The sequence below is a fragment of the Anser cygnoides genome, chromosome 6 (genome assembly GCF_040182565.1).
Source record: "Anser cygnoides isolate HZ-2024a breed goose chromosome 6, Taihu_goose_T2T_genome, whole genome shotgun sequence".
Taxonomy (NCBI): Eukaryota; Metazoa; Chordata; class Aves; order Anseriformes; family Anatidae; genus Anser; species Anser cygnoides.
In genome coordinates this window covers 14,772,870-14,800,847 of record NC_089878.1, presented here as the reverse complement: position 1 = coordinate 14,800,847, position 27,978 = coordinate 14,772,870, and the positions used below count along the sequence as shown (strand labels likewise).

The following is a 27,978-nucleotide window of genomic DNA, read 5'->3' as shown; positions in this document are numbered from 1 at the left end:
TGCAAGTGCTCTCTGTATATTTTACAAAAATAATACTGGCTAAAATCTTCAACCAGTGCAAGCTTTCAAAGAGCAAAAGTCACTGACTCCAACAGAAGCAATGTTACAAGCCAGATGGAAATCTGGTTAGCTTTTAAGAATAAGAATTTCTTTCTTGAGCATCTTTTCCAAAAGCAACATGTGTTACGACATGAATATAAACAACACTTGAACTGTTACAAAATACATTTTTAAAATATTATTTAAATTCGAAAATGTGATTCTCTTAAGTTAAAGCATAAGCTATCTATTTTATACCAATATGTGTTTTTACACAACCATAGCCTTAACTGGTATTCAAAAGCTACTTCGCTGTTCACGGAGGTTTTCATAAAGAAATAATATACAAGGCACACTAAACACTGTCGGGCCAAACACATTCTACTGTTTATTACACATATTACATTCTTAAATAAAAATGCGTCACATAACATTTTTGCATAGATATCTTACAATATACCAATTTAAAAAAGAATTATGAAACAGACCAGTAACAAAAATAAATTTTTTCTTCATTAATAATTTTGTAACATTAACATACCACCATCATATAATACAAATAATATTTTTAAATCTTAAGACTTTTTGTACAGCAAAAAAACTGACAAAGTAATATATTTATATATATATATATAAAAAGCTTAAAAAAAATAAAATGTCAAAAAAAGGCAGAACTGAGGGCTACAAGATTGGGTACTTCTGTGATATACTAGAAATACCAGAGTAGGCCTGAGAGAACGTGACCGAGGGCATCTCCAAAATGCACTTGTCAGACACATCTGGTAAAAGAAAAATTATAGTGCAAAATGAAAGTCCTTCAAGCAATGTTTTTTTTTTTTTTTTTAAATAGGGAGCATTCATCCTTTTGTTGTTGTTGTTGTTGCTAAAAAAAAATCCCCCAAACAAAAATCTAATGTGAAGTAGAGAGCAAGAAAAGTTTTAAAGGATAAGAAAGAAAAAGTGACATTTCGCAAAGCAAGACAAAAAAAATAAATCTCAGCCTGCTTTATTATTTTTCCAATCAGATGAGCAGACATGCTAAACTAAGGCCTTGTTTCTAAGAGAAAAGCTGTCATGGTTTATATGCAGTGATTTCAAAACCATACACTTAAATTGGTGCAAGAACCTTTTTGTCGAGGTATCTTAATTGGTTGAACCATTTCTTACACTTTATCTTAACTGCATAGGATGCCAATGCAAACACAGTCCAGGCAAACAAATACTAGGTGCATCTACAAAGTGATTTTAACTAGACTGATATTTTAACATAGGGCAACTTCCCTGGTAGAGACATGGCCTTGGTAACACAGTAGTGTGTAAACCAGTGTTTTGATCTACTTCCAGAATCTGACAGGCCTGGGTTTTAAAATACAGAGGGATGGGAAAAAGGCATGTTGCAAAATATAAAGTAAAGATCAGCCCTTCAGCCATCAGGCCTTTCAGGGACTGCATGTTAGCTTTTTATTTCCCCGAGAGCCCAACAATAAAGGCTAAAATTGTCACCTTTCTGTCCATTCTAGTTCACTTTTAGTGTGTACATGCTAAGCCCTCATCCCCCTCCCTTCCCACCTCCCCACCCAACCCCCAATTTGCAGCCTACTCATTCACAGTACACAGCAACAAGTATTTCCCAGACTGTTGAAAACTTTCCTACAGAAGCTGACATGATTCCTAAAATGCAGTGGCAACAGTAAGTGCCCTCCCTAAATCAAAGCAATAGGCACGGTTGGTTACTACACGCTGTAAGTCAGTAGCTCAGTTTTGTCTTCTGTGTGAGTGTATACGGTTGCACCTCCACACTCACACAGAGAAACAGTGTAGAACCTGTTTTCTGGCAGTATATAGAAGTTAGGACCAAAGCACTTAAAAAAATCATCAAAGCTTTCATTTTGAAAATTGTGAAGAGTTTCAACTTGAATTATCACACCAAAAATGCCATTAACAAGCATTAAGGAAAACTATAAAACCCTGTTTGAAAATGACACCTGCATTTGAAAGTTTTCAGGTAGGGAAACCTATTTTTGAGGTGATAAAGGCAGCCTACCCCCCTATCTCCACATTTTTATGTATATAATTTATATATACAACTACATCATTATATATATAACTTATATAGTACAAGTATGTCTTGGACTTATTCCTCTAAGGGAGGAGGAAAGTCTCAGCTTTTATGAGAGAGATCTTAGTACCTGGTGGGCCAGACCCTCCAGTTCTTGCTATGCTAAATCTTGCCACTGAAGCCAATGTAGAGCTGTGAGGAGAAAGACTGCAGTAATCATCCCTAAACTATTAATAAAAAAAGACACAAGTGTGACACAAGGAAGAAGAATATCCAAGCTTGATCTTGAAATGATCATTCAAGAAGGTGTAGGTTTAATGCTAATGAGAGACAGGCAAGACTTATCAATGAGTAGTTGTAAAATCTTGGGAAGAAATAATTTTCGTTTTTTCAAGTCAAAGCCATAGTTAGTCAAGCATCATTTGTTCTTGATATGTGAGGAACTTTGCAAGCGCAATTCTATCTGAAATCAGCAAAAAGTACTTTAAAAGAGTGTTGGGTTGAAAGCACAACCCAGAAATATGAAAGCTTAAAAACAGTCTTTCTGGATGGAATGAAGGATTTGCTAAGTCCCAATTAAAATCAAGAATAAAAGCCCTTGACCCACTGGGTGCTGGCCTGGTAACATAGAATAACGTCCAAAGTTTTCCTCTGTTTTTGTTTTTTAAATGTAAAGATTTTGACATACATTACAGGAAGGTGAGAGAAAAGAAAACCCTTAAGCATGCTGGATTTTGATCAGTTCTGTCAAAAGCACCAAATATGACTTGTTCTGTACACAGATAAACAAAGTATGTTAAATAAGAAGAGCAACCTTTGTGTTAGGGACAGCTAAAAAGCCCAAATTGTCTACAGCCAGGTAAAAATGAAGGAGAAAACCTGATTCTATAAATACCAAAAGGTCACAGATAAGACACATTCAATTACTGCAACCATCATATTTTCAACTCCATTTTAGCCATATATCTTAGTGATTATCCTTTTTACTCCTGAAGGTAAAATAGTTCCAAAAGCAAGGGACTGGAGGCTCCTCTTGCATTCAGGTCCTTCTTCCCTATCTGTGTTTAGTCAGTGTTTTCCAGGTATTAAGTGAAAATGTGCTATTTTAAAAAAGCAGTAAACCCAATTCCAAAAAATCTGAGTCAAATTTAAAAAAAAAAATCACCTCTGTAGAAATGTAAGTTGGCTAAGATTTCAGGTACCGGGAACCTTTTTTGAGACATTGCATGGGTCTTCCAGGCTAGCAAACTTGTTTCTGTAATATTTGCTTGGCCCCTGCAACTGTGACACATCTCATGGTACCATATTCCTTCAAACTGCTTTGCTAAGCTTTTTTTTCTTCTTCCTCAAGATTTTTACCTCTCTACATCTTGCTCATGAAGAAACCTTATAAAGTTTGATATGGATGAAACTATCAGAGTTTGAGAGTAACCCTACAGACCCATTCTACAGTGTGGGAAGAACTAGAGCCAGTACACATAATTAATCAGACAGAGCTCTGATATGAATCACAGAAACAGAAAAAATAATGTTGGAAGGTACCTCTGGAGGTCACCTAATCCAAGCCTCAGCTTAAAAACAGTTCAGTTAGATCACTCTGTTCAGGGCCTTGTCCAACGCACTGAATAAATCCCGGATTTCAGTCCTGGAAATAAGCTTTCTTTTGTTCATTTGCCTAGACTATCCAGGTGAAATCATCTTCTAGACTGAGAACCGGCTATTGAAAGAGAGCAACTTTGAGATAATGAAAAACACTCTACTCTGGAATCTCCTTTCCTGTTAAACTATTCTTTATAAAATATACATGATGGTTTAGGCTGCTCTTCTCCTAAGGGGGAAAAAACTGCAGAACAAAGATGCACTGAAGTGTTGTTTTGTTCTAAAGAGTGACTAAAATGCAACTTCATGTGTTTCCATGTTTGATATAGTATGAGCGATATGTTTTTTTAGTTTAAGGTAAAAAAGTGATGATTATGTTAGAAAAGCAGAATTTTGCTTGCCAAGCCTCAAGCTGGCAGTATAAAAAGCATATTCCCATAAGCATAATTTTATACATTCAGAAAATCTTACTAGAAAAATCTTGATACTGGTACTTTCTAAATGATTTTTCAACACTGTAACATATAAAGTACATCTTGATCTAGGATATTCTGTTCTGTTTTGGTCTTCCCCATACAAGAAAATTACTGACATACTGGAGCAAGTCTAGAAGAGAGCCACCAAGGAGATCAGATGGCTGGAGCACATGATGGATGAAGAGTGGCTAAGAGACACAGTTAATCAATAGAAAGAGAAAGGTAAAGGTAGATCTTATTGCTGCCTACAAATACCTAAGAGAAGGTGTGGAGAAGATGAAGACTCTTTGCAGTGGTGCACAGTGGAATAGCCAACAAACACAAGTTGGAACATGGGAAATTCCTCCTTGACATAGAGATTTGTCCTTTTTTTTTTTTTTTTTTTTTTTAACCACAAAGTTAGTCAAATATTGGACCAGCTTGCACAGAATGGCTGTGGAATTTCCATCCTTGGCAGTAGTCAAAAATCAACTGGACATGGCCCTGAGCAACCAGCTCTAGTTGAAGGTTGGCTGAGACAGCCTCTGGACAGTCCCTTTCTACCTGCATTATTCTATGATTGACTACACTGCTCCAAAATATTATTTAGCTACTCACAAAAAAATGATATTTGATTTAGTTGCTTCCTTTATTTATACTATTTTGTGGGACATTTGTCTCAGTTTGTTCTCGTCCTACAGTTCCATGGCCTTGGAAACCACATCTGACGTTCTTCAGAAAAGGCAGAAAAATGTGGCTTCTGTTTTGCAAACAGACATAAATCTAGCATGAAGGAAACAATGTTAAGCTTCTCCTTTCTAAAGCTCAATAATTTTGTCCTCAACTGTTACCAAATCATCTATTTAGGCTTTTGCTTCCAAAGAAGCCTTACAGAAAGGATTAGCCTTTCCTTATTAGCCTGTTTCTATTCATAATTTATAAATAGAAGATGTCTGTACAACTTTAGCAAGGAGACACAGGCCCAAAAATGATCTAGCTATACTGGATTGCTCAGGTTTGAAGTGCACAGCTTGAAATATCTGCAAAGAAACAAAACTTGTGATTGTAAAAAATGACTCCTGGAACGTGTCACTAATTAGGCTTTTCCAAAATGGAGACTCCATCTACAAAATACAAGCTATGGTTCAAAATTTTAGTAATGACTAAGACACTTGTATATGAGCACCCAGAAACTGAAGTGCAGAGATTGACGGAGTCTACAACATATACAGGTGAAAAATACCTCCTGTTACAAGCAGAAGCGATGGTCCCAAAGCCCAGAATTTGGCTTCAGAGTTCAAGACCTGCAACAAAAAGAGCCTGAGAAATCTGAAATCTGGTTAAGGCTCTTATCCTCTTTTCCTCTATGTTCATTTGGCTATACGAATCCAGGATTTAACTGTAGGCCTGTCTCTAGAACAAAATAATCACACATTTCAGTATGTTTCTTTCTATGGGACCCTTGTTCTGCCATATTTAAATAAGACGTCAACAAGACCACAAATGAAAACTGGAATAAAAGAAGCAGTCTTGCTTAATTTTTTTTCCCTTTTAAATAGAGCCTGGTATGTAAACTGTCATTTAATAATTATTCTTTGTAGACTACTGTTAGCATATCTAAAGACAGGTGTGTCCAGAGGTCAAAGGAGGATATTTATGCAGGTTCACAGCCAATGAGTATTGTAGTAGTGAGTTTGAGAGCACATACATTAGGATGCTACACTAATGAAATTCTAGGATTTTCTTATCCTTTTTTTTTTTTAATCTAATGCACTGACTGGATGCTCTACAGTTTCACACAGCTGAGGTTTCAGTTCCCATTAGACATCTGGCAGGATGCTCTATATATTCCAACACAAATTGGATTCTAGGGCCCTCAGTCCCAGTGGAACAGTTGGATGGAATGGCCGTAGAAGTATGCAAACACAGAAGTAGAGAAATACGAGATTGTCAGCAAGCAGTGCTCCGCAATTTTTGTATATATATATATATATATAAAATATATATATATATGTATATATAGTACGGTTAGTTTTAAATCTTTGGAATAAACTCAATTTTCTTTCTTTCTCTCTATCTTTCTTTTCTTTTCTTTCTTCACACTCTCTCTTGCTCTCTCTCTCTCTTTCTTATCATGAATGTTACATCATTGCCCCTAAAAGATGGTTAGATTTTGGTCCATATTTCATGCCATATGGGCCAGACATTGTATTTCTCCCCTGTCCCCAAAGTGTTCAATTGACAGTCACAGTGTTTTGTGAAAACTGTGAGGAAAAACAGCATCTTTTGAGTAAATTCAATCTCTCACTGGAACCAAAGGTTGCAAAATGCTGAGAATTCAAGTGCCAAGAATCCCGGTGACAGCTCTTAAACACCTATTGAGTTTCTTGTTTGTTCTTTTTTCCCCAAGAGTACAGTTTTACCTCCCAAAACATAAATTAAGGGAAATATTTAACAGTCAATGAGTCAAAACAGTCAAAGAAGGGCAGTTGGCTAATACAGTATAAAAGAGCAGCAACCATTTGTGGACCATGCGCCATTTTGTTTCATTTCTAGACACATCTTGTAGGGATGGTCCCAGAATATACAAAATATACAACCTAATGACCACCTGCCTGCTTGCATAGGCCATTTTTATGGTCCTAAATGCAGTCTTTGGAGTCAGGGCCAGTGCCAAATAGTTTCAAATGTGAGTTATAGTAAGATACATTTTTTTGTTTGTTTTTCTTTTGTAATGAAGACTTTAATCCACTTTGAGCCCAACAAAATCAAACTATCAATAGGACTGAAGGGTGAGCATGAGACTCCACTTCTCCTTGGTGGTTCACACAGTAGGCCAAAATGGACCTCTAGGTTAGTAATACTTTAGAGCAATCATTTGGAAAAGCCTCATTGTTGTATGTGAAATCCAACCCTTCCTTCACCATTCACACCATTATGTTTTTTTCATATTGGAGTGGGCTACAGTATCAACTTGATGAGTGGAAAAGGAGGACTTTGATAATTTCTTTAAAAGGCTAATGCTGAATGAAGCCTTTGTACTTGGAAGAGGTTCTCGATTTCCCACTCAGAGACTGGAGCAGGGTTTTTGGCTTGTGTTTTTTTGAGGGTAAGATGTTCAAAAAACATCAGGTTTAAATAAAAATGTCTGCAGGTGCTCCTTACACAAACAAAAGTCTAATGTTTTTAATTGGTTATTAGAAGAACAGCAAGAAAAAGCAACATAATTCATCTCTAAGTCACTGTGAGTTGTGGCTAATGTGCTCACATGATGTGGAAGGAATCCTGTAGTCATGCCTGTGTGGTGTGGCCAGTCCCAGACCGATATCCAGGTGAAGACAAGGAGTTCTGAAGATCACTTGTTCGTGGAGAAAAGAGAAAAGAAGGTTTAAGCTTCCAAATAAGCTTTTAAAGTTTTCATTCAACAAATAAACAAGAAGTCCTAGCTATGGCAATAAGGTGAGGCCTACAGAGATATTAGGTGCTGTTTCTCAGGGTTTATCCCTTGGCCACTTAGCCATCATGGCAGCAGCTTCCAGAGTCCCTAGTGCATATGTTGTGCAATAGCCAAAACAAAAATTGAAATAAAAACAACCAACAAAAATATAGTCCTCCGTGAAGTCTACATAAACTCAGGCCAAAGAGAGGATATTTGTGTCACAAGTGTCACTCCACAGTCTACTGCCATTAAGGCCACTGGTATTGACTTAAAAGGATCTCAATAGCTCAGTTCTAGGAAGAAGAACCAAAACCAAGACAGGTCAAAGTGTCTGTGAAAAGTCTGACGCACTGAACATTAGGAATCCTCAGACAAAGAACAAACGAACCAAGAGGTTAATTTTGGCTACCAAACTGGGATTTGGTTTTCTAGGTCATTGTTTTCCCCCCATCTATTTAAAAAGAAAGTTAGTGCTACAAATATGCAACTTCAAGACGACATATTCTCCTATTAAGTTGCATTGAGAAGCAAGTTAAATAAGCCCCTCCTATTGCCGTCCACCTGCAGAGAAGCCTCCTCCATTTTCTTTGACTTCCATTGGCAAAACCAGGAAATAAATCCAAGAGAGACAAAGCACTGTACGCAATTGTTCTTCTCATTGACTTCACCTCTATACCATTTTCTCGCCTGCATCTTCTCCCATCCAGCTGGGGCAAGGCATAAAGAACTGATGTAAGTATTGAAGTATAACTGGGTGCATGACCGTGCAAGCGTGTGGTCTCTGTACAGAGGATTACACGTGATCAAGTTCTCTTCTCCTGCAAGGCAGCATGTTATTACTCGAGTTCCACTTTCATCTCACAACACTTAGCTCAGATGACATCCACGCCAAGCTGATGGATATTTAGATGTGTCTCTTCATGTGGAGGGCAAGGTGGTCAGACCTGGAAAAACACCTGCAAAATAAACCAAGTGGGAAATTAAATAAATACAGAATTTGGGAAAACAGGGTTCCTGCTCCTCCCTCCTTATGTACAGGAGGAAATACTTATCCAGGTTTAATGACATTCTTTAGATTATCGATTGATCAACACCAAACCCTGTGTGCTTCACAACTATAACTAACCATTGATGGCCAACTATCCTGGCTTTCAGCAACTAAATAGACTATTCTCCCTTCTCTGTTCCTTTCCCTCCTCCTCTTTCACTGAGTGAAACTTCAGGGAAGGGTGCTCATCCATGCACCTGTAGGTTAAAATCAAATATTCAGTGTATGTGTGTGTATAAAAAAATAAAACAAGTCAGTTTTACTCAAATACTTAGAAATGACAATTTAAAAATAAAAATAAAAAATAATAATTAAAAAAAAAAAAACAGAAAAATATAGCTTTTTCAAGTGCCCGGTACCAGCAACAAACACCAACATAAGATGCCAGTTTTGAAAGCTAAATTCCCATTTTTAACTACAAATCAGAAGGAAAATAGTTCAATGCTTGGGGGCTGAAAATCCTTCAGCTACATCTCTCTCATTTTCTCTCCATTGGGAATATCATCGGTAATATGTGGATGCTGATTAATACTATCTCCCTAAATGATGTTGAGAGAAGACAAAGTACTATTATCCCTATCCTGTAAGTGTGAAAATTGAGACACAGAGAAGGCAAGGATATTGTAAATAACACAAGAAGTATGGTAAAACAAACACAAACAAAAAAAGGCAAAAAAGCCAGGACTTCCACTTTCAACTTCTGTTCTTCATCCACTAACCCATCTCATCACACAACATAACATTTTGATATTCTAAACATGTAGATGGATACCGATGAGACGGACTTAGAGCATCAACCCTAGAGAACTAGTTGAGTTTTAGGGCTGGTCTAAACATGCAGTTAATTGAAGATGAGGTAGGGCATGAATTTGAAATGAAGCATCTATTCTTGATTAACTCCCTCTCCAAAGGCTTATGACTGCCTTCTTTTGAAATTACTTAATCCACTTGGGAAGTGGGTTAAAATATTCAGAATAAAACACTTACTCCCAAAGAAGAGCAGCCCCAAAAAGAGTTAATCAAGAATTACTATTCTAGAACAGTTGTCTTGTAGCAGACTTGCTGCAGGGCACTCATTGCAGCAGGAACAGCAGCCCAAAATCTGTGACTTTACAGCACTAAGATATTGTCAGTAACTAGGGGAATAAATTCTGAGGAGGACAGGTGCTTTTCTTCCCTGTCATTCGATATATACCCCATTTTATCAAAACTGCCAGTAAGCAAGAATATTTATTTAACTTCATACCCAACAGAAATGGGATCAAAGGCACCAATCCATTTCACACCCACTATCAGAGTGTCATTAAAGATATGTATGGCACCAGAGAGTAAACTGCAGGACAAGCAGGCAGTCGTTCTGGCTGCCTACCCCAAAGCCCTGAAATGGAGCCCAGCTGTCAGAGAGGCAGCACTGAGGCACTCTCAAAATTCAAACTTCTACTATGGACTTCGAGTTGAGTACTCAGAAACGGGAGGTTTCCAATTTCTCTGCAAATCTTGGCTTGTCTTCTTTCCACCCTAAACCAAAAGACACTGGCACAATTATTTTTAGTAAGAGGAAAAAACATCTATTATAAATATTATACAAAAACACAAATCCGTGGCTTTTGAATAAAATGTTTTTGTAGGCTCTGAGGGCATCATTAGAAGCTACTTCCAGAACTGAGTTGCCTGCAATGTCTTTTCACTGCCCCACAGATCTAGAGTCTGAAAGAGCCACCAATGGTTAGAATATCCAAATGGCTTATTGTGAGAATGTGGATAGCTCATACATAGGCACTGAATCTATTTCTAAAAAAGCAATAGTTGAGTATTTTATACTTTTCAGAGAGAACATAAAAGAACAAATTCAACTACGTAGTCAAAAAAAAGGAAAAAAAAAGGAAAAAACAAAAAACAAAAAAACAGAAGTGCCTTCAATCTAAAAGCAAGCACCAAGAGAATAAACACCCTAAGCAGAAAAATAATTAAGAAATTGAAGTCCTATAGAAATGAAGAGATTTTAAAATAGTTAGGGAATCTTTTCTGTCCCACTGGCAGCACTCCCCTGTACAGGCAGTCTATCTCTACCTATATACAGAGATGAGTCACCAAGAGGTAAATTTTTAAGACAAAGAAGCTTTGTATGAAGGCAACTTTCACAAGAAAAAATAAACTCTCATCATCTATGGATGAGCATAGTTCTGCTCCAATCAGCTGTTCTCTACTGATTCGTAGCAGCTTACAAAGGGGTTAATACCCTTCTGGAGTGGCAAAAATTAAAAAGACTTCAAAATGGGCTGATGGCTGCATTCCTCCAAGCTCCTGCATGAAGTGCAGTGAGACAGATGAGGAACTGACAATGGAAACTTTGCTTTTAGCGCAGCAGGCTCAGCACAGCTAGAATTTTCTAGCCCAGGGGTGCCAAAATCCACCCTTGGACCAACATCTCTCCTGTCAGTCTCAACTGAGAAAGCAGCATGCTCTGGCTACAGGGGCTGCCAAAACAAAACAACAGCTTGAGTGGCTGCCAAAAAGACATGCACCAGCTGGCACTTTAGTCTAGGACTAGTCATAAGACCACCACCCAAGCACGGCTTTTCCTCTCCGATTGTCTCTATGATAAATGCATCCCAGGAAAAGTATGCTGAGTCACAACACAGCAAGATCTGTTAAAAATACGAATCCAAAACACTGTTTCACATCAATTACCATAGTATTAGTATCTAGTGTATTTTTCAGCCCTATAATATTTTTATAGCTAATAAAATGGCACCATTCTTAGCTAATTTATAGCTAATAAAATGGTACAATGCTAATTTTTCACGTCCTCCTGCTGACTGATTTGGTTAGTTGTAGCTATTGGTAAGGCTGGTGGATACGGACGTTTATTTTCAACAGTATAACAGTCCCTACCAAATGAAAACACGCTGTCCAAAAAAAAAAGGTATTGATCAGTGGGCATATTTTTTCCATTCTGGAACAAGAGCTAAGAGTGAGGGAGGCTCCACAGGATACACTGACAAGATAAACTCCTTTCTCCACAAAATTAAGAAGCAGCAGCTTGCTGGTCCCTAGTCCTGTCTGTGAGGCAAGACTTTGCCCCACATCTCTGGCTCTGCGCCTCTTCCAGTTTTAGAGCAGCACTGCATGTGGTATGTGGGCCATCACAGTCTTCCCCATCGTCCCTCCCCTAATCCAGCTCTTCCTAGGAAGGGCAGTTTATGCTAGATTAAGACACCCTAATTCTGGAAGAGATACAGTGATGCACAATGCAAAAATTCCCTACTCCCGAACATGATTCTCTCCCTTCTCTTTGTGCTCTATCTCCTTAGCAACACAGTACTGCTCAGCACTGAAGCCTCCACAGGAGAAAGAGGGAAGGTAAGAGAATACATTGCTCAGCCATCTTTCTTACCAGCTGTGGATTTCCCACTGTGGGATTTGTGCATTTCAGCCAAGCATGCTCTTAACTTGCTGTCAGAGAGGACACCAAGCACATACACTTACACTGGAGTATATACCTCAATAATCTGGCACTGAGCTGCTATCTCCTAAACACGTATTTATGCAGAACAAGCAAGTGCCACTGCCCTATCATCTTTGTCCCCTTGGAGTGCTGAGGGCTTGCACCGTGTGAGGAACATAACCTACCTGTGTTCCTGAAGAGCATAACTCCTGGGGAATGCTAATAAACAGCATACCCCGGGTGTCTGGAAGGCATGAGGGACTTGTACGCTGCTTTCTGCACCACTTTAGCAGATTCTCCTTTCTCCCCTGCTGCCACCAAACCACATACCATTTGCTGTACATATGGTGCTACTCAAACCAGTAGTGGTTTGCCAGCTATAACTATGTGATCTGTGGGGTGAATGGCATTCAGGCTGGGATAAGGCTGGGGACAGCAGCAGAAGAGAATCAAGCCTTCTCATCTCTTATGTTTTAGAATTGTCCTGTACACAGGGGACATGAATACCCCTTTGATGTTGGCCAGGAGGTCCGAGACACAACTGCATCTGAAAACAGACTAAAAAGGAATTGCAGCCACACCATATGCACAACACCCTTCTCCTTCTTTGCTATATTGATCCCTGCTTTCATGCTCTGATTGCCAAGGTGTGGCCTTCCCTTCTGAACAAAACAATATATTTTGTGCGATGTCAGTGTTGTGAAAAGTAAATCCAAAAGGCTCCTTAAAGTTTAGCAAGCCCGGATGTCTGAGGGAGTGACCACAACTCTTGTCAATAATGGTGGGTGCAGGAGAGGGCAGCAGTTCAGATATGGAGCAACTGTTCTCCAGCTGGGAGCCCTGGCTCAGGAAGGAGCATCTTTAGCATTAAATTCTGCCTAAATGGCTAGGGACAGATTTATGCACATTTCAGTACTTGCTTGAAGTGACATCTCCAATAGATAGTAGCGGACAGATGAATGAATGAAAAACGGGAAAACAGCAGTATAGCAAAGTGGGCCAAAAGAACAGACACTGGCACTCTATAGGCTTGCAACTGATTGGAAAAGTAAACCCAAACCTGACTCCTACAGCCGCACGCAGATGGCTTGTGCATGGAGTGCACAAATCCCAGCAGTCTTATTAATATAATTTTTCTTTTATCTACAGATTCAGCTGAAGAGCAGAAGAAGTATTAGATGGTTGCAAAAATATATCTCTTGACTGCAGTAACTGAGTTGGCTGCCAAATAAAAAAAAATAGATAGGCAAGGATAATATGTAGATGGAGAAGAATGATTACTTAAAAAAGGACTGAAAGAGACTGAGGAGTTGAAAATACCTATTTTATTTCTTAAACCTCTGCTAAAAATACTGTCTGTCCTGACACAGAAACCCTGCAGTTTTGCACTGCTTGTGTTTGTGTGCTTGTGGGGCTGGTTACTCTGTTCTTCAGAGAAAAAGAGAAAGGCAATGCCTTACATTCGAAACAGAGAACATAAATGTCCTCCTTCACAAATGTGCTTATACAAAAGCAGAACTCCAGAGGTCCCTACTTGGTTTATCCTGTCCCTAACTCTGAGCAAACAAAATATAATCCAGGGATAAAACAAAAGATAATCCAAGAGGAAGCTCTCTGTGGCGGGGGGGGGTGGGGGTGGGGGCAGGAAGAGGGGAGACAAGGGGAGAAGAGTGCTCAAGGAGATGAAGCTCTTGGAAAGGCAGGATGTGAAAATGATCGAATTTCCTTCCCATAAAAGGATGGGGTCCCTTGTTTATGTCCCACACATCCTCTCTCCACGCATGTTCTCTGCTGGTCTGGTGTACCCAGAGGCTTCCTAGAGCCTTTATTGTATTACAAAATGTTTTCTTATCAGAGCAGAGAACCTTAGTGCTGCATTAAAAAGATGGGTAATTTTCTTAAGTCTCTTTTAAAATATATATATAAATAAGATTAGCCGGATAACATGTTCAGATGCAAGCACATTATTTGATTACTCAATACTGGATCCAGGTTTTACCCAGGGCACTGCCAGTCTCCAGCTGGGGGGGTACGAGGGGGAGAAGTGCTCATTGTTTGATCCTGTCAGTGCTGTCAAGAGTCATTACAGGGGTAATTGCTTTTGCTCCACCCTAATTTCTTATCATTTGGGACTGGGGATGGGGAGGAGGTTTTTCTTTTGGTTTTGCTTCTGAATTCAAAGAACCCAGCTTTCAAAAGAACCAGCACCAAGCAAGGACAACCAGAATTTTCAGACGACCTCATCATTCATTCAGCAGCTAAAGCGGCGAGGACTGCAAAAAGGTTGGCAGTGAGCAGCAGCTCCCATTGCTCTCACTGGGAGCTGCTGGGTGCCCAGCTCCCCCAGCAAAATGTTTCTGAGTGCCTGGAGGATGGCTGCGTGACAGGCTCTTCAGGAAGCCTGGCTCTAGGCACCTACAAGGCTTTTAAATTTGTGCCCACACAAAATGAAGGGGCAGAGTATTTCCCACATCAAATAGACACCAAGGGTGAGATTTAGAACTGGAGGAAAAGATTCACTCATTAGCAGGAACTCGCAGCAATCACTAATCCTACTCAAAACAATCCCATGAATGTGAATTGTCAGACGTGCCTAAAATACTCCCGTGCTTTCAAAAACGAAGCACTTTGCTGTCTTCTTTTGACTCTCAGTTTCACCCAGGGAAGCACTGAGCCCTTGACTCAGTGGAAAGAGAAGACAATGATGTAGTAACTTTGTACAGAAATTAAATACTCTTTTCCCAGACTGTTCTGTAGATTTTGGGCACCTGTGACACAACAGCCACACACAGACCCCATCTGCCCTCTCGTACACCCATGTATTTGTGAGGCCCATCAGCCTCTGCAGACCACCCTGCTGAAACGCAAGCAGCCAGCAGTGGTGCTTGCGGTAGCCCATGAAGCAGGGCAGGTGGAGAGGGAGCTCTGCCTTTCAGAGGACACCAGGCTCGTAAGACCAGGAGACAGAAAGCTGTGAAGATATTTTGCTGGCAGGTCCATCAGTGAAGTGGTCTGGGGCCCTCTGGACGTCCTCTCTCCTTACAGAGTATTAAAAAAGCTGTCCTATGGATTGAATCCTGTGCCCACAACAGACACTGGCACGTTTCAGTCAGACCTTTACCCAGTCCCACATCTTTCTTTGTGCCCTCCGTGGCTCAGGGACTCAGGCAGTGGGCCGCGAGGCCAGGAGAGGCCTCTCTGCTGGGAGCCAGGCCTCTGCTCTCAGGGAGCTGGCAGCTCCGTGCCGCTCACAATGGCCACATTTTGCTCAAACACCGCGTGAGGAGGCAGCATTACCTGTCACAATGGTTGCATTTAAAGGGCTTTGCACCCGTGTGCTTTCTGTAATGCCTCGTGAGCTCGTCGCTCCGTGCAAAACGCCACTCGCACCCTTCCCACGAGCACTTGTAAGGCTTCTCACCTGCAGAGGGGAGGAGAGAAGAGTCAGCGCGGCAGCAGCATTACTGAGCACTCAACTTGCAAGTCCTGTGTCCGCCCCCCTCGCCCCTTTCCCACTTGGGTAGTTTAACCCACATCGAGTTATTAAAGGCCAGAGCATGATGGGCAGGCTAACCCACATTGAGTCACACGATTCATGGCCAGAGCATGATGCAAACCACTTAGGGCTTACAATTCATTGTACTGGGGATGGATCCAGCTCCAACATTACAGCTGTTAAAACATCCAGTTTCCCATTTTTAACAAAACCCGTCAACTGCTCTTCAAACAAACCCTCAGGATGTCCCCAGACCTCGCCCCCTGTGCTGCTGGGGCCTGATTTTCAGTCATCCTTTCAGCTTGCTCTGTGCTTGCAGGCTGAATTACTGTGGTAGCTGAGTGGCTGTACCCATGCTAAAACCCCGCAGGTGGGAGCCGGTCGTACCACCACCTGGGCACCCCCAGGAGCAACCACCTCTGGACAGGGAGTGCAAGAGGAGAAACGTTTTCTTCTTTAAATGAGCTGGTCCTTCAGCCTTTTTGCACTACACCTGTATCAGCTCTTATTCTACCCCCAAAATATTAACCGTACCACTGAAGCAATGAAGTGGTATGTCAGGAGAGTCTGTCTTCTGTGTCCACATTTACCTATCTTCTAACACAGACCAGCCTCTGTGGGTCCATGGTGTAACATCCATGAGTCCTTCACACCTCCTGATGGAGACTTCCAAGGCCTCATGCTTCCCCTCCTCTTATTCAGTGCCCATGTATTCATGCACATGCAAGTTTATCATCTCCCCCCAGAACAAATGCTACAGTGCTTCTCCTCCTGTATAAACTCAAAGTCCCTGCTGCCCACACTGTCAGCACAGTGTGGATGCATTAGAAGAGGAGGGAGTTGAGACAAAATGCTGACAAGAAATCACTTTCACTACTAAGCTACTAAGCCAGCAATTATAAACAGAGAAGGGACTTATTTATTTGTTCTTAAAATTGCTAAGAAGGCAGTCTTTAAAAAAAATGCCACTGACCAAACTGAAGTTGTAATACTTATGACCTCTCTACTTGGCCACAGCAGATAAATTTCTCAGTGCAGAGAGGCAGATTTCTATATTTAGTGTGTCTATTCAGCAGGTAAAGGAGTGAGATCTGATTATGGGAGCCCTATGTATTTCAAAGTGACAAATTGGAGAGGCCAAAAGAGCAAGAAAAGTGAAGAGGGCAGGATAATTGCATCAAAATACATTTTGAAAAGCTGTTTTGTGGTGAGTGAGTTTCCACAAACTTCTCATTGCACAGGCAGCTCTGCTGCACTGGGGTCCCCTGCCCCAGCAGGCTGATGTGTTTGTTAACTGGGGTCGAGCCATTTTACCAGATTCTGAGAAGTTTGTTCGGCACAGTAACTCAATTAAAGGATTTATTTGGGTGAAGAGGGGGCAGCAGCAGGCAAGACTTCACCAAAATACTGAATCATGCCCTCAGTCCCCAAAACCAGAAAGGCCAGCCTGGATGTCTCTACTGTGTGCCACAACCCACCATGGGGACATGCCCAACAAGACAATGGGCTGAGCCAATAATAACCCTGTCCCACTTAGACTGTGCCTGTCTGGTCAGCTCTGCAGGCTTGCATATTTTTATTTAAAAAAAAAAAAAAAACAACTTTTTTCACAGAGGGAAAAAAAAGGGGAAGAAAATTCTTGTTAGTGAGCCAAGTGCTGGTGTCTTGTTTCTGTGCTGGTTACTCAGCTGTAATTCAAACACTGCTACCAGTGCTGTCGCAGATGCCAGAACTGCAGTTCCTTCAGCACTGTCCCCTTGACAGCCCGTGACATCCTACCTGGCACATTGCATTCGATCTCCCCTTGTCAGAGGAAAAGGATTTCCCCGGCCCTGGTCATGTCTCTGATGGTGCAGCGGTTCCATGTGAACGGTTCCTGCATTATTTTTAAAAGCTGTCAATAAATGGGCCTCGGTGATAATCCGGCTTCCTTGGTTCTCTGACGCTCTCTAGTGCCTACCTTAGAGTGGAGACAGCAAGGCAGACAAACCGCCCTGTAGTGCATTTACTACACACGCTGTAAAGAGAAGGCAAAGGATGAATGCTCAGCCAGATCTGGCAGGTACAGCCAGCCTGAACAATACAGCCGCCTACGGAGCAGAAGGGTGAAGGAAAAACATCATGGGCTTTCTATGAAACAAGGGCTATTAAGACTGAAGCTGTGTTTGGCTTGTTAACATTTGTCAAGAGCTTTGAAAATGTACAGTGCTATATATAGGTTACGAGAGACAGAAATGCCAAGTGTGATTACTGGTAAACCCACGGGATGCCACATATCCCCATTATTTGCTCCAGGGTCTCCTCTCTCAAGTGTTCCTGATTTGGCCTTGCGCTGCCCTGAGCTGACTTTTGTTTTCGGATGCTTTTCCTCTGTAAGTGAAGCCCCGTTCCACGACATGTCAGAAGTACCTCTTTGTGCTCCCAGGCAGCACGCTGCCGTGCAGAGCTCTGCGTGGCACAGCATACAGGCGAAGGAGCACGGTGACCTTTAAAGCCATGTCAGATAGGCTCCTTGACCCAGAGACCTCAGAAAGGTTAGATACCCTGCCCTCCCGCAGCCACTCAAAAACACGAGAGGGCACAAAGTGAAAGACCTCTGTGTCTCTGTATGTGAGAATGAAGAACAAACTGCTTCCTAATGGCTGCTCTTGTCTCACCCGCAGATGAAATGACAGCTCTCTTGCCAAGGTGTGTGTCAGGAGGAAGCGTGGGAATGGAAAAGGGGGAGAAGCCCCTCCTACCTCACTACTGGCAATGGCAGGCAGAAGAAATGGGAAGGATCGTTTCCATGTGCCAGGCTGCTCTTCTGTTGTTGTAGAGGATTAGCGAGAATAAAAGGGTAGATGGCGAAATCCTCCTCTGCTGAAGGCAATGGCAAAACTCCCACACTCTTCTACTGGGCCAGGATCTCCCCCTTTCTAACAAATTAATTATGAGTTTCAAAATCCAATTAAAAATGGGAACATCACAGAACTGTGCCATACTGACTTTTTCCAGGCTCTAATTCCTCAAAATTAAAAACCGCACTTAAACCTCGTGCCTGCGAGCCACTCCCAGGAAGGAGGCTCTAATCTTTAAGTCACCTTTACCCAACACAAGGGGCTGTGCAGTGCTTATATAAATCCATAAAACCACATTTTTCCTTGTGCACTCCACAGAGGAGCCAGCGCACATCTAAAAAGAAGCTGATACCCAGATATGCAGCTGTTAAAGGCTCTGCTGCAGTTCAGGAGGTGCTCCGCACCACGGGGCCGGCTTAGCCTCCATGCACCCACCGGCACGCCTGGGCAGGGCAGGGAGCCAGCGACATGGGCACACTTTGAAGCACCGGATTATGCAGTTTTCTGAGACAAGCACGAGTGTTCCCACAACGTACCACTTGTTTACAGAAAAATCCTAGAAGTGCCCCAGAGCAGTGGCGAGGTGGAGAGCACCGTGTAGTGATTTCAAACCTGCTGACCACACTGGTTTCTCGAGGCAGCATCACATTGGCGAGCAGTGCAGAGCCGAAAAGGCGAGCTGCAGAGGGAAACCATGGTCAGGCTTCCCAGCACGCCTGCTGCACGTGCTTCAGGGGTGTTATTTCTGGCTGTGAATGGGGGCAACCTGGAGAGCGACCCCAAAAGTGGACTTCTGAACTACAGAAAACGCTCACATGGACACATCCTTAGTTGCATGCCGAGGGCACCTTAGGAGCAGCCCGCAGATGCTGTGAGTGCACAAACCACTATGCTGAAAGCTACTGATCAGTCCCTAGCCCGTTTTTATCTTTTCATGCTCCCAGAGCATATTTCCGTACCCTGAGATTGGGCTGTTTGGGGAAGAAGCTCTCTGTTCCGCTTCTGTTCCTGGCATCTCACTCAACTTAGCTCTCCTTCTAAAAACTCCCCCCAAAGTACACTTCAGTAACAGGCTGGCCCTCCATCCCTCTTCATTTCATCCACCCTTGTCTAGTCTCGTAACTGGAGGACAAAGAATTTTGCAAACTTTGGGGAAACATACAATGATGAAGCTAAAATCTATGACAGTCGTAGCAAAAATCCACAAGACTTTGGTACCCCTGAAATCAGGTCACTGTTCTTTTGGCGACTAAGACAAATGCAAGACTACATATTAAGCACCCAGTTATAAAAAAAAACACCAGTGATGCCACTTCACTGGTCTTTTGGACTTGTCAGGTTGTTTTCCAGCCTCAGATACACTTGGTGAGCTTCACCTCATGCAACTTTACATACCGAAAAACATCATCGGAAATAATCACCTGCTGCTCCTTTTGACGTTAATGAAGAGACAAAGGCGTGTGTGGAGTGGGACACATTGACCCCTGTCAGACCGAAGCTGGAGGTGAATTTCTCTCCTTTGGTTGTACAGGGGAGCAGCTCCATCACAGGCTGCTGTATCTTTGCTCTCCAAGCACAAAATGGAGACCATCAGGTCTTCTCTCCCATATGCATACATTGCAAACCGTATAGAAGCCTCAGCAATACAGAGTCTCTCACCAAACAGCACAAAACACTGAGACCCCTTGCCCTTGCCACCTAGATCCCCCAGAACCATCTAGGTGCAGGGAGTATTTCTTTCGTACAAGGAGTAAGAAGAGTCTGCTCACTGCAGACATCTCAGAGTGGCAGTTTCAACAGCGACTGGTTAGTAGAAACATTATGGTTATGGGAGACATAGGAACATAAACAGGATCAGCTGCGGACATTGTCATGACCAGAAAACTACAGCACAAAAGGAGGAAGCCAGGGATATTATACATCTTACATTTTACAGTATTTATTGCCAACCCTAGGGGTTTAAAAAGTCTATGAGTCCAGTCTCCCACGAAAATAATGAGATTTTCAAGATGAAGACAGTAAGACAGAGAGATCATTTGCCTTCTGGTTTGGAGATAACCTAGGGTCATGATTTTAAACTTCTCTTTGCAGCCCTGAAGACTAGAAACATTTGCTATTAAAAACAAACACACGCACATACACACACACAAACAGAGAAAGGAGTTTGTTCCCTACTCCCTGGATTTTGGGGGGGGGGGGGGTGACTTTAGAAGAAAACCCTACAGCTTTTGGGATGTGCATGATAAGATCAAGCAATACTGCAGGGTGAAACCCTGGTTTCATCAGTCACTGGAGAAATGCCCATTAAGGCTTGAGTTTCACCCTGTATCTTTACGGAATTAAAAGTAAACAAACATATTAAGATTATCCTGTGTATCTGTTTCCTTCTGCCTCCCCATGCACCCCAACTTAAACACCACAGCACAAATACATGCTGATTACAGTGTGCTTAGTAAAATAAGCAAGCAGTTTAAGCCCCGGGGTCCTGCAATAACTTCAGTAAGACAGATCAACAGTGGAGAATCCCCGTCAAAACCCTTGCTGGTATACCTTACTGCTAAAATACGGCACAGTTAAGAGCCTCCTTTTGTCAGTATGCCTGAGTTAGCCAAAAAGGCTTAAAGAAACTGAGGAATAAAACAAATCCTGTCTGCATGCACATTTTGAAGGCCAGTCAAATAAGATGTTTGTTATGCTATGCTTTAACAGCTCCTTAATATGTTATGTAAGTACATAAAAATAGCATGTGAAAGTCTTTAGAAAAACAGGAACACCCCCTGAAAAATCGCCATGTGTTCTAACCCGCAGGGAATTATTTACATATAGTTTCAAGATCCCAAAAAAAAAGTTTTATGAAAGAAACACAAACCATCTCCTTCATTTTTAAAATCCGCGATTAAAATACTACTCAAAATGAAACTAGTTCTAAAAGCCTCAACGTCTAAAAATATGTCCTGAAAGACAGCTTTAGCTACGCTTGCTCTAAGACTGGCGTTCTTGGAGAACCAGACAAACTGCAAATTACAACTGAAAAAGGAATTAAATGCAAGATTTCTCGCCTGGATTTCTCCCATAAGGATGCTCCGGGGGCCTGAGTCGTGCAAAGAAAATGTGTGAAGAACCCCGTAGTCCCACTGGCTTTTTCAGAGAGCGTTTTAATAACTTTCCTCGCCACCCTTTCTGAGAAATCCTTCTGGGACCTACTGTTCCGGGGCTGGTGGCTGGGAACGTGCCGTCGCGCCGAGGAGCGGTGTCAGCGCTGGGACGGTGCCACGCAGAAGGACGCCGCGGAGACGCCGGCAGCCGGTGGGTTTTCGGTGAGAAGCAGCCCCCCAGCTTGCCTTGCAGAGAAATGCCAGGCAGGCGTTTGTATTTGCTTTGCAGTTTATTACAAAAGTCTGCCACGGCACAATGGGAAGCCTAATGTGGAACATCACATTAACAATATTTTATATTTATGTAGCACTCTTCATCTCTAAGGGTCCCTGAGAGCTTTACAAGCTACATACGTGGCATACCAATGAAGCCGAGCCATAATTCTTCTAATTAGCTGAATATCAGCACACATCACATGGCACAACAGAAAATGTTACTGGTCACTCCTCTCTTCATATGGAAAGTGCTACGTGATATTTAACAGCAGCACGTTGCAGAAGGAAATTCAGTTTTAAGGACTCTGGAAAAAATGCAATCTCCTAACCAAATAAGTCTCCTTTACGGCTGTCTCTGTCCCCCCATGTCACATACGCACACTCGCCCAAATAGGAGACACAGAGGAGGAGCCCTGCTTGTTGAATGGCCCCACTTCCACGCTAAATTCAGCAAGTTACCATCGGATGCATGGCTCAGACAGCTGCTTTGCTGGTGTGGTTACAGAAAAGCTGGAGAGCTGCTGCAGTTCAGTGCACAACAACATCACCCTCCTTTTAATGTCACTAAGTTCATTTCTTTAGCAAAAAGGAAGAGCAGGCTATTTAATACACACATCCTCTGGAAGTCAATGCCACCATCTAAGTGTATGTGCATGCAACCCATCAACCAGTAAAACTAATTATAAAAATCAATTTCAGATACTTTTCGGAGCCTTTCATTCCTCAATATACTCCTAATTGATTTTTGTTGGAGAAATAGAAAGGGTAATTATTATTTTTATTATTACAAAGGAAGGCAAGGGGGGCCGTGGTCAGTGTTTCAAGTGGCTCACCAATGCTTTCTCCCCCAAAAGAGAAAAAAGGAAAAACAGCATTTTATTCACAGTTTTGCCACCTGCTGGAAAGATGGAAAAGCCTTTGAAAGGGTGACAAAGCACAAGAGAAAAGCTGGCAGTAGACAGTACAGGGCAGAAGAGGAATGTGACAGGATTGTGAAAAACACAATGTGAGAAGGTTGTACCTATTTATAGACGGGCAGGGATGATCAAGTGTAAAAGCAGTACATTGCTGTGAACGATGTACAGCTCCTTTCATCCAAAAAGGTCAGAAGTGCCCTTATAGAGAGATGGCTCTAATCATGTCTGTATCAGAGATGGGCAAAAAGAGGTTAAGAACCAGACCCACTGTCCAATCAGTCTTTCTACCAGCTTCAAAGCTCCGGACTAGTCCCTAGGGGCCTTGCCAAAGCCTGTCTACCAAGCCGGCAGCAGTCTTCCGCAGGCAGTCATTCAGGACACAAAAACAAATGAATTTTTGCAGCCTTATTTCTTGCTCACACACACAAGCACCTAACGCGCACGCACAAAGCCCGCTTGCCTAGCTGAAATGCAGAGCAAAGCGAAGCACGCGGCAACGCTCCAAGAAATGGAAATAATTCCTTTTTGTACCCTCCTTGAGCACCGGCCGGGGCGTACAGCCCACCCTTGTGCCCCCTGAATTGCCAGCGCATCCTCGCCCAGCCCGGCCCAGGGGACGGCAGCAGGGCAGCAGCACGGGGCGGGCAGCCGGCAGCATCCCCGGCAGCAAGGCTGCCCAATTAAGCCTCCGGAACGAGTGAGCGAGGGGGGAAAGAAAATTAAAATTAAAAAAAAAAAAAAAAAGGAAGGAAGAAAGAAAGGAAAGGCTGGAGTTGCTTGGCAACGCGAGGGCAGGAACAGCTGTGCAGCAGGTCGGGCTGGTACCCAGGCGCCGGGCTGGCCCATCAGCATCCTGCACGCCCCACATTTCGTGCCGGGGTCTCCTAGTAACAGCCGGTGCACGCCGGGCTGCTGCGCATCCCCTCCTCGCCTCCCGCTTCTCCCCGGCAGGCACGGCATCGCTGTTTGCCCTAATTACACATTCTCCGCTGCTTCAAGCTGCCATTACTTTGGTCCCCAGAGGAGTAGCAAGAACTTTAAAAAAAATCTCCTCTAATAAGGGTTTTTAGTTTCGAATGCAGCGGAGCTCCGCGAGCTCGAAGATGCAAGGCAAGGCAGCAGCAGCAGAAGCAGCAGATGAAAAGAAAGAAAAATTCAGCGGTTCACCGGGTCAGATTTTTTCAGGACCCTGCAATAGATCTTTTCCCTTTGTTTTTTTGTAAATCATACCAGAGGGTGAGCAGCGATGAGAGCCCTTTATGGGCCCTGGCGCCTATTTATATAATCCAGAGCAGCGTAGTAAAGGTCTGCTCTTCGGACACTTGCATTTTAGGCCAAGAGCTCCTGAGAAATTTCATGCAAAAAGCAAAGGTAACATCCCAGGCAGAATATAAAAAATATTTATCAGTGACCAGAACTGACAAAAAAGCAAGTGAAGAGGAAGAGACACCCCCTGTCCCAAATGCTAACAGTTTAAGTTATTTTTGTTCCATATTTTTGCTAACGAACGTGGCTTTTCATTTACTCAGACTATTGCAGTGCTGATGGTTCCTGCTATTTATGTGTCTCTTCCTTTTCTCCCCTTTGCCATTGAAAAATCAGGGATGCAGACTGGCAGAGACAGCAAGGGAATAAAACACAAGGGGAAAATAAAACATATCCCTTTCTGTTTCCTGGTTTTGTCAAGAACAAAGAGAAGAAAGGAACAAGACCCGGGATGCTTTCATTCATTCAGGTACTATATTTGATTTGGGGGGGTGGGAAGCCGTGTGTTTGGCTTTATAAAACACACCCTGTGCCAGGGCCGGGCTGCGCAGCAGGGCCAGGCGGGCGATGCTTCGGCAGGAGACGCCGTCCCTCCTGCCGCTGCCTTCCTCGGGGGCTCAGCGCAGCTCCCAGCGGTGGAGGCAGCAGGAGCTGCTCACTGCTTCGTGGAGCACGACGCGGTCAAAAGGTCTCAGCAACGCTGCCAGGCAAACCCAGGCGAACCAAGGGGCCCGGTCTCCAGAGCACGAGGCAGCCAGTAAAGGTGATGAACTCTTGCCAGCTAGGAAGTTTACTCATCTGCATTTTGGGAAAGTTTGCACTGCTGATCAGCTTCCCAGAGCTAGGACTCCAGAAGCTCTAAGCTCTAGGGGAGACAGAAGCACCCAGCTGGAAATCCCCCAGGTCATCCATGCTGCCGGATGAGTGTAAATGAGGAATGACGCAAGTGTGCTACAAAACCCCATTGCTGGGTGGCACTGCATCTTCAGAGGGAAAATCTTAGAGAATAAAGACACCCTCTGTATGAAATATGTTCCCTAATACACGTCCAAAGTCAAACAAAGCCCAGGAAACCACCTGGAGAAACCACCGTTGGGATTCTCTGGGTTTCACAAAGAATTAACAATAAAATTGCATCACGTGTACCACACTCATACAAAAGTCATTTCATGACAGATCAGAGCTTAGTCCATTCCAGTTCATTTTCACCCAGATATTCACAGATAAAGGTCTTCTACTCAAAGGCTATTTTCCATTACAGAGGCCAAGTTTTTAGCTCAACTTGTTACACTGAGAAAAGCTCTCTTCTCTCTGCCCATCCCCAACACACATGCCACATTCTCCTAAAAAACAAGTATTTTTCCTCCAACTTCTAAAATAACAAACAGCAGCCACACTGGAAAAATACCAAATGTGGAAAAATTCAGCTTCAGGGAAAAGCTTAGCAGAGTTACACGTGACCAACAAGAAGATGCCCAAATGGAAGTTCATGCAAAATTAACCGTAACAGGTTCCATGCACTTATGTATCGAACAAAAGTGTATGCAGATAAGCACGCCTGTATTTTTATGGCATTCATTTCCAAGAACTAATACATGCTTCTAGTGCACTAATGATCACTTATAGTCATCATAAAAAACTAGAATGACATTGCAAAATTGTCCAACTAATCTATTAAGTTCCCTCTGTCGGTGGTAAGAGTCCAGAGGAAACGGAGCAAGGAAAAAGTCCCCACTAAACTCCGAATGTGCACAGTTAAGCAACGGGGACACCTTTCTTTCAGAACTCGGCTGGTGATCCGCTTTCATCTGGAAGCACAGGCTCGTCACTGTTAGCTTAGCTAGCACGCCTGTAAATGTTTTTCCAGCTTTCAGTTCTTCAAGCCCCAGTTTTCGGTCCCAGGTTTCAAAGGCAAGGCACCCCCAGGAGCACATCTGCCCAAGGCGGCACGTGTGTCTATCTCCAGATGGGGCTGCTAGGGCTGAGAACTGGCCCGCACATTTTTTAAAGGCTTTCAGTTCTTATTAAGCCTTCTATCACGTATAAAGCTGGCCAACAGAAAGATTTGGGGTCTCCAGTGAAACAAAGGTTCTGGGCACTCCCAGAGACTGTGGATAAGGAGGGTCCCATGCAGTATTTTGTTCTCCCCTTTCTAACAGGGCCGCACCAGTCTTTAAAACTCCCCTCGCTTGAAGTCCTTGTTTCATGTTCATTTCACTCTACAGCAGTACGCTACAATTTACTGCTTGACATTTGGTAACCAACTGGCTTTTGGCAGTGGTGTTAGACAAAAAGTTTTCTGAAGACGCAAATAGAGTTTTTCCCTGAACTCCAGCAAAACAGAAACAGACAGTTTGACACATGAAATCCACCCTACAGTCTCGGCATCAGATGCTTGCCCTTTACCTACCTTGAAATTCATTTTTTTCAGACATCATTCCTAGTGTTAGTGAAGGTCTGTGCTATACCATGGGCACCATCTACTCCGCGGTGGCCACGGTGTTACCTGGCACGGGACCTCTCCCGGCAGAAGCACGGACGCCCCCGCTGCGTTTAGGTCAGCTGAGACAAAGCCTTGCAGCTCGGCTGCTCCTGCGTGCCAAGCTGCTGCTGCCGGTGTGGGGGTATGCGGGATGTGAAAGGCAGGCTCTGCGCTGGGAGCAAGCCCCTTGCCCCGCACACTTTCCACCCAGGCTCCTGGGCACTTGCCCAGATGTAACCTGGACTCAGACACCCCCGCTGCGCTTAGAGGACTGACCTAGAGCCTGCTTTTAAGACGTGGCAGCACACTTGGCTTTTCCTGCCCAGTGCTTCAGCTCTCCCAGGCTGCTCAGGCCCTTCTCTTCCAGTAAGCCCACCTCAGTCTAAGATGGCACCTCCGCCCACACATCTCTGGTTCAGGCCTGGCGTGACTTCAAATATTTCACAAGTGCTGGTGTTTTTCTTTTTCTTTTGTTCAAAGCAAAGTTTCTCATTCTTAATCTGCCATTTGTATCCAGTGCGGGACACCAGCAACACGAAGGGACCCTGACAGAAAGCAACTGAGGGTTTTTAGTTTGAGGTCTTACTCTGTGAGCCATATCCTTCACCCCCTTTGCTGGGTGCCTCCGAGGGGCTCAGGGATGGATGTAAAGAAAACGCGGGATGACAAAGTAGAGGGGGCTTCTCCGTGCCTTACTGAGGCAGCCTGCCCCAACACTTGGAGGTGCCTGCACTCTCCCTTCTGCAGCTGCCAGCAGGCAGCAAACAGCACTTTCTAGGTCTCCCTTGTGCCAAAAATCATCTCACGTGGCACATAAACAACCAAACAAACAATACCTATTTACATTTCCAAACCCAAACAGTAAGACTGTCTCCCTACCTGTGCTACTGAATTGCAAACGATGGAGCAGAAAGAGAGGACTGAGAATGCAGGTACCGGCAACCAAGCAATGGCTGAGCCCGGGCGTTTCAAATGGCGAGGGCTGCTTTTGGCAGAGCCCATCCTTCCTCTGTCTGCGGCGTTCACAAAGCTTGTTTCCTCAGCCTAAGCTCTCACTGTAGTAATGACGTGAGGCTCTGGCCCTCCGCACTGAAATCACAAGACTCCTCTCCCAACTTGCCAAGTGGTTAAATGGCTTCAAAAAGAGAAAGTTTTTAAAGAGCTTGTGATCAGGTCGGGCTTATTTCAACGAGCTTTGATTAAAAACAAAAACAAAAACTAACAAAACACATCTTTATAATTTGGCAGCGCAACTGAAAACAAATCCAGCCATGAATGAAGGTCTTCCTCACACCCCCTCTCCTTCCCCAACTCCCTTCTCTTGTTTCCAGCAGCGAACTCACCCGCTGCTCCAGCTGCTGCCACGGGAGCTTTAACATCCTCTCCGTCCCTCTGTGTCCCCTTGCTGGTCTCAGCCCTGCACGCGGAGCTGGGGACTTGTTCCAAGGCTGTGGATCTCTCTCTTTGTACAACAAAAAAATCCTGGGCCTTGGCTTTCATTCCTCCCACTGTAGCTATA

General features: G+C 43.3%; 1 protein-coding gene across 4 annotated transcripts in view; it reads right to left on the bottom strand.

Moving 5' to 3' along the window:
* Positions 1 to 402: 402 nt before the first annotated feature.
* Positions 403 to 27,978, bottom strand: part of KLF7 (KLF transcription factor 7) — a 62,859-nt gene continuing 35,283 nt past the window's right edge. For 2 of the 4 annotated variants that reach the window (XM_066999135.1, XM_066999137.1), the window contains exons 3-4: positions 15,385 to 15,508; positions 403 to 8,547 (exon numbers count right to left, since the gene is read on the bottom strand). In XM_066999135.1, coding sequence (XP_066855236.1) covers positions 8,496 to 8,547; positions 15,385 to 15,508 — 176 coding nt within the window. In that variant the 3' untranslated portion in view covers positions 403 to 8,495. The remainder of the gene's footprint in view (positions 8,548 to 15,384; positions 15,509 to 27,978) is intronic. The other 2 variants (XR_010832200.1, XM_066999136.1) reach the window with 2 other exon arrangements.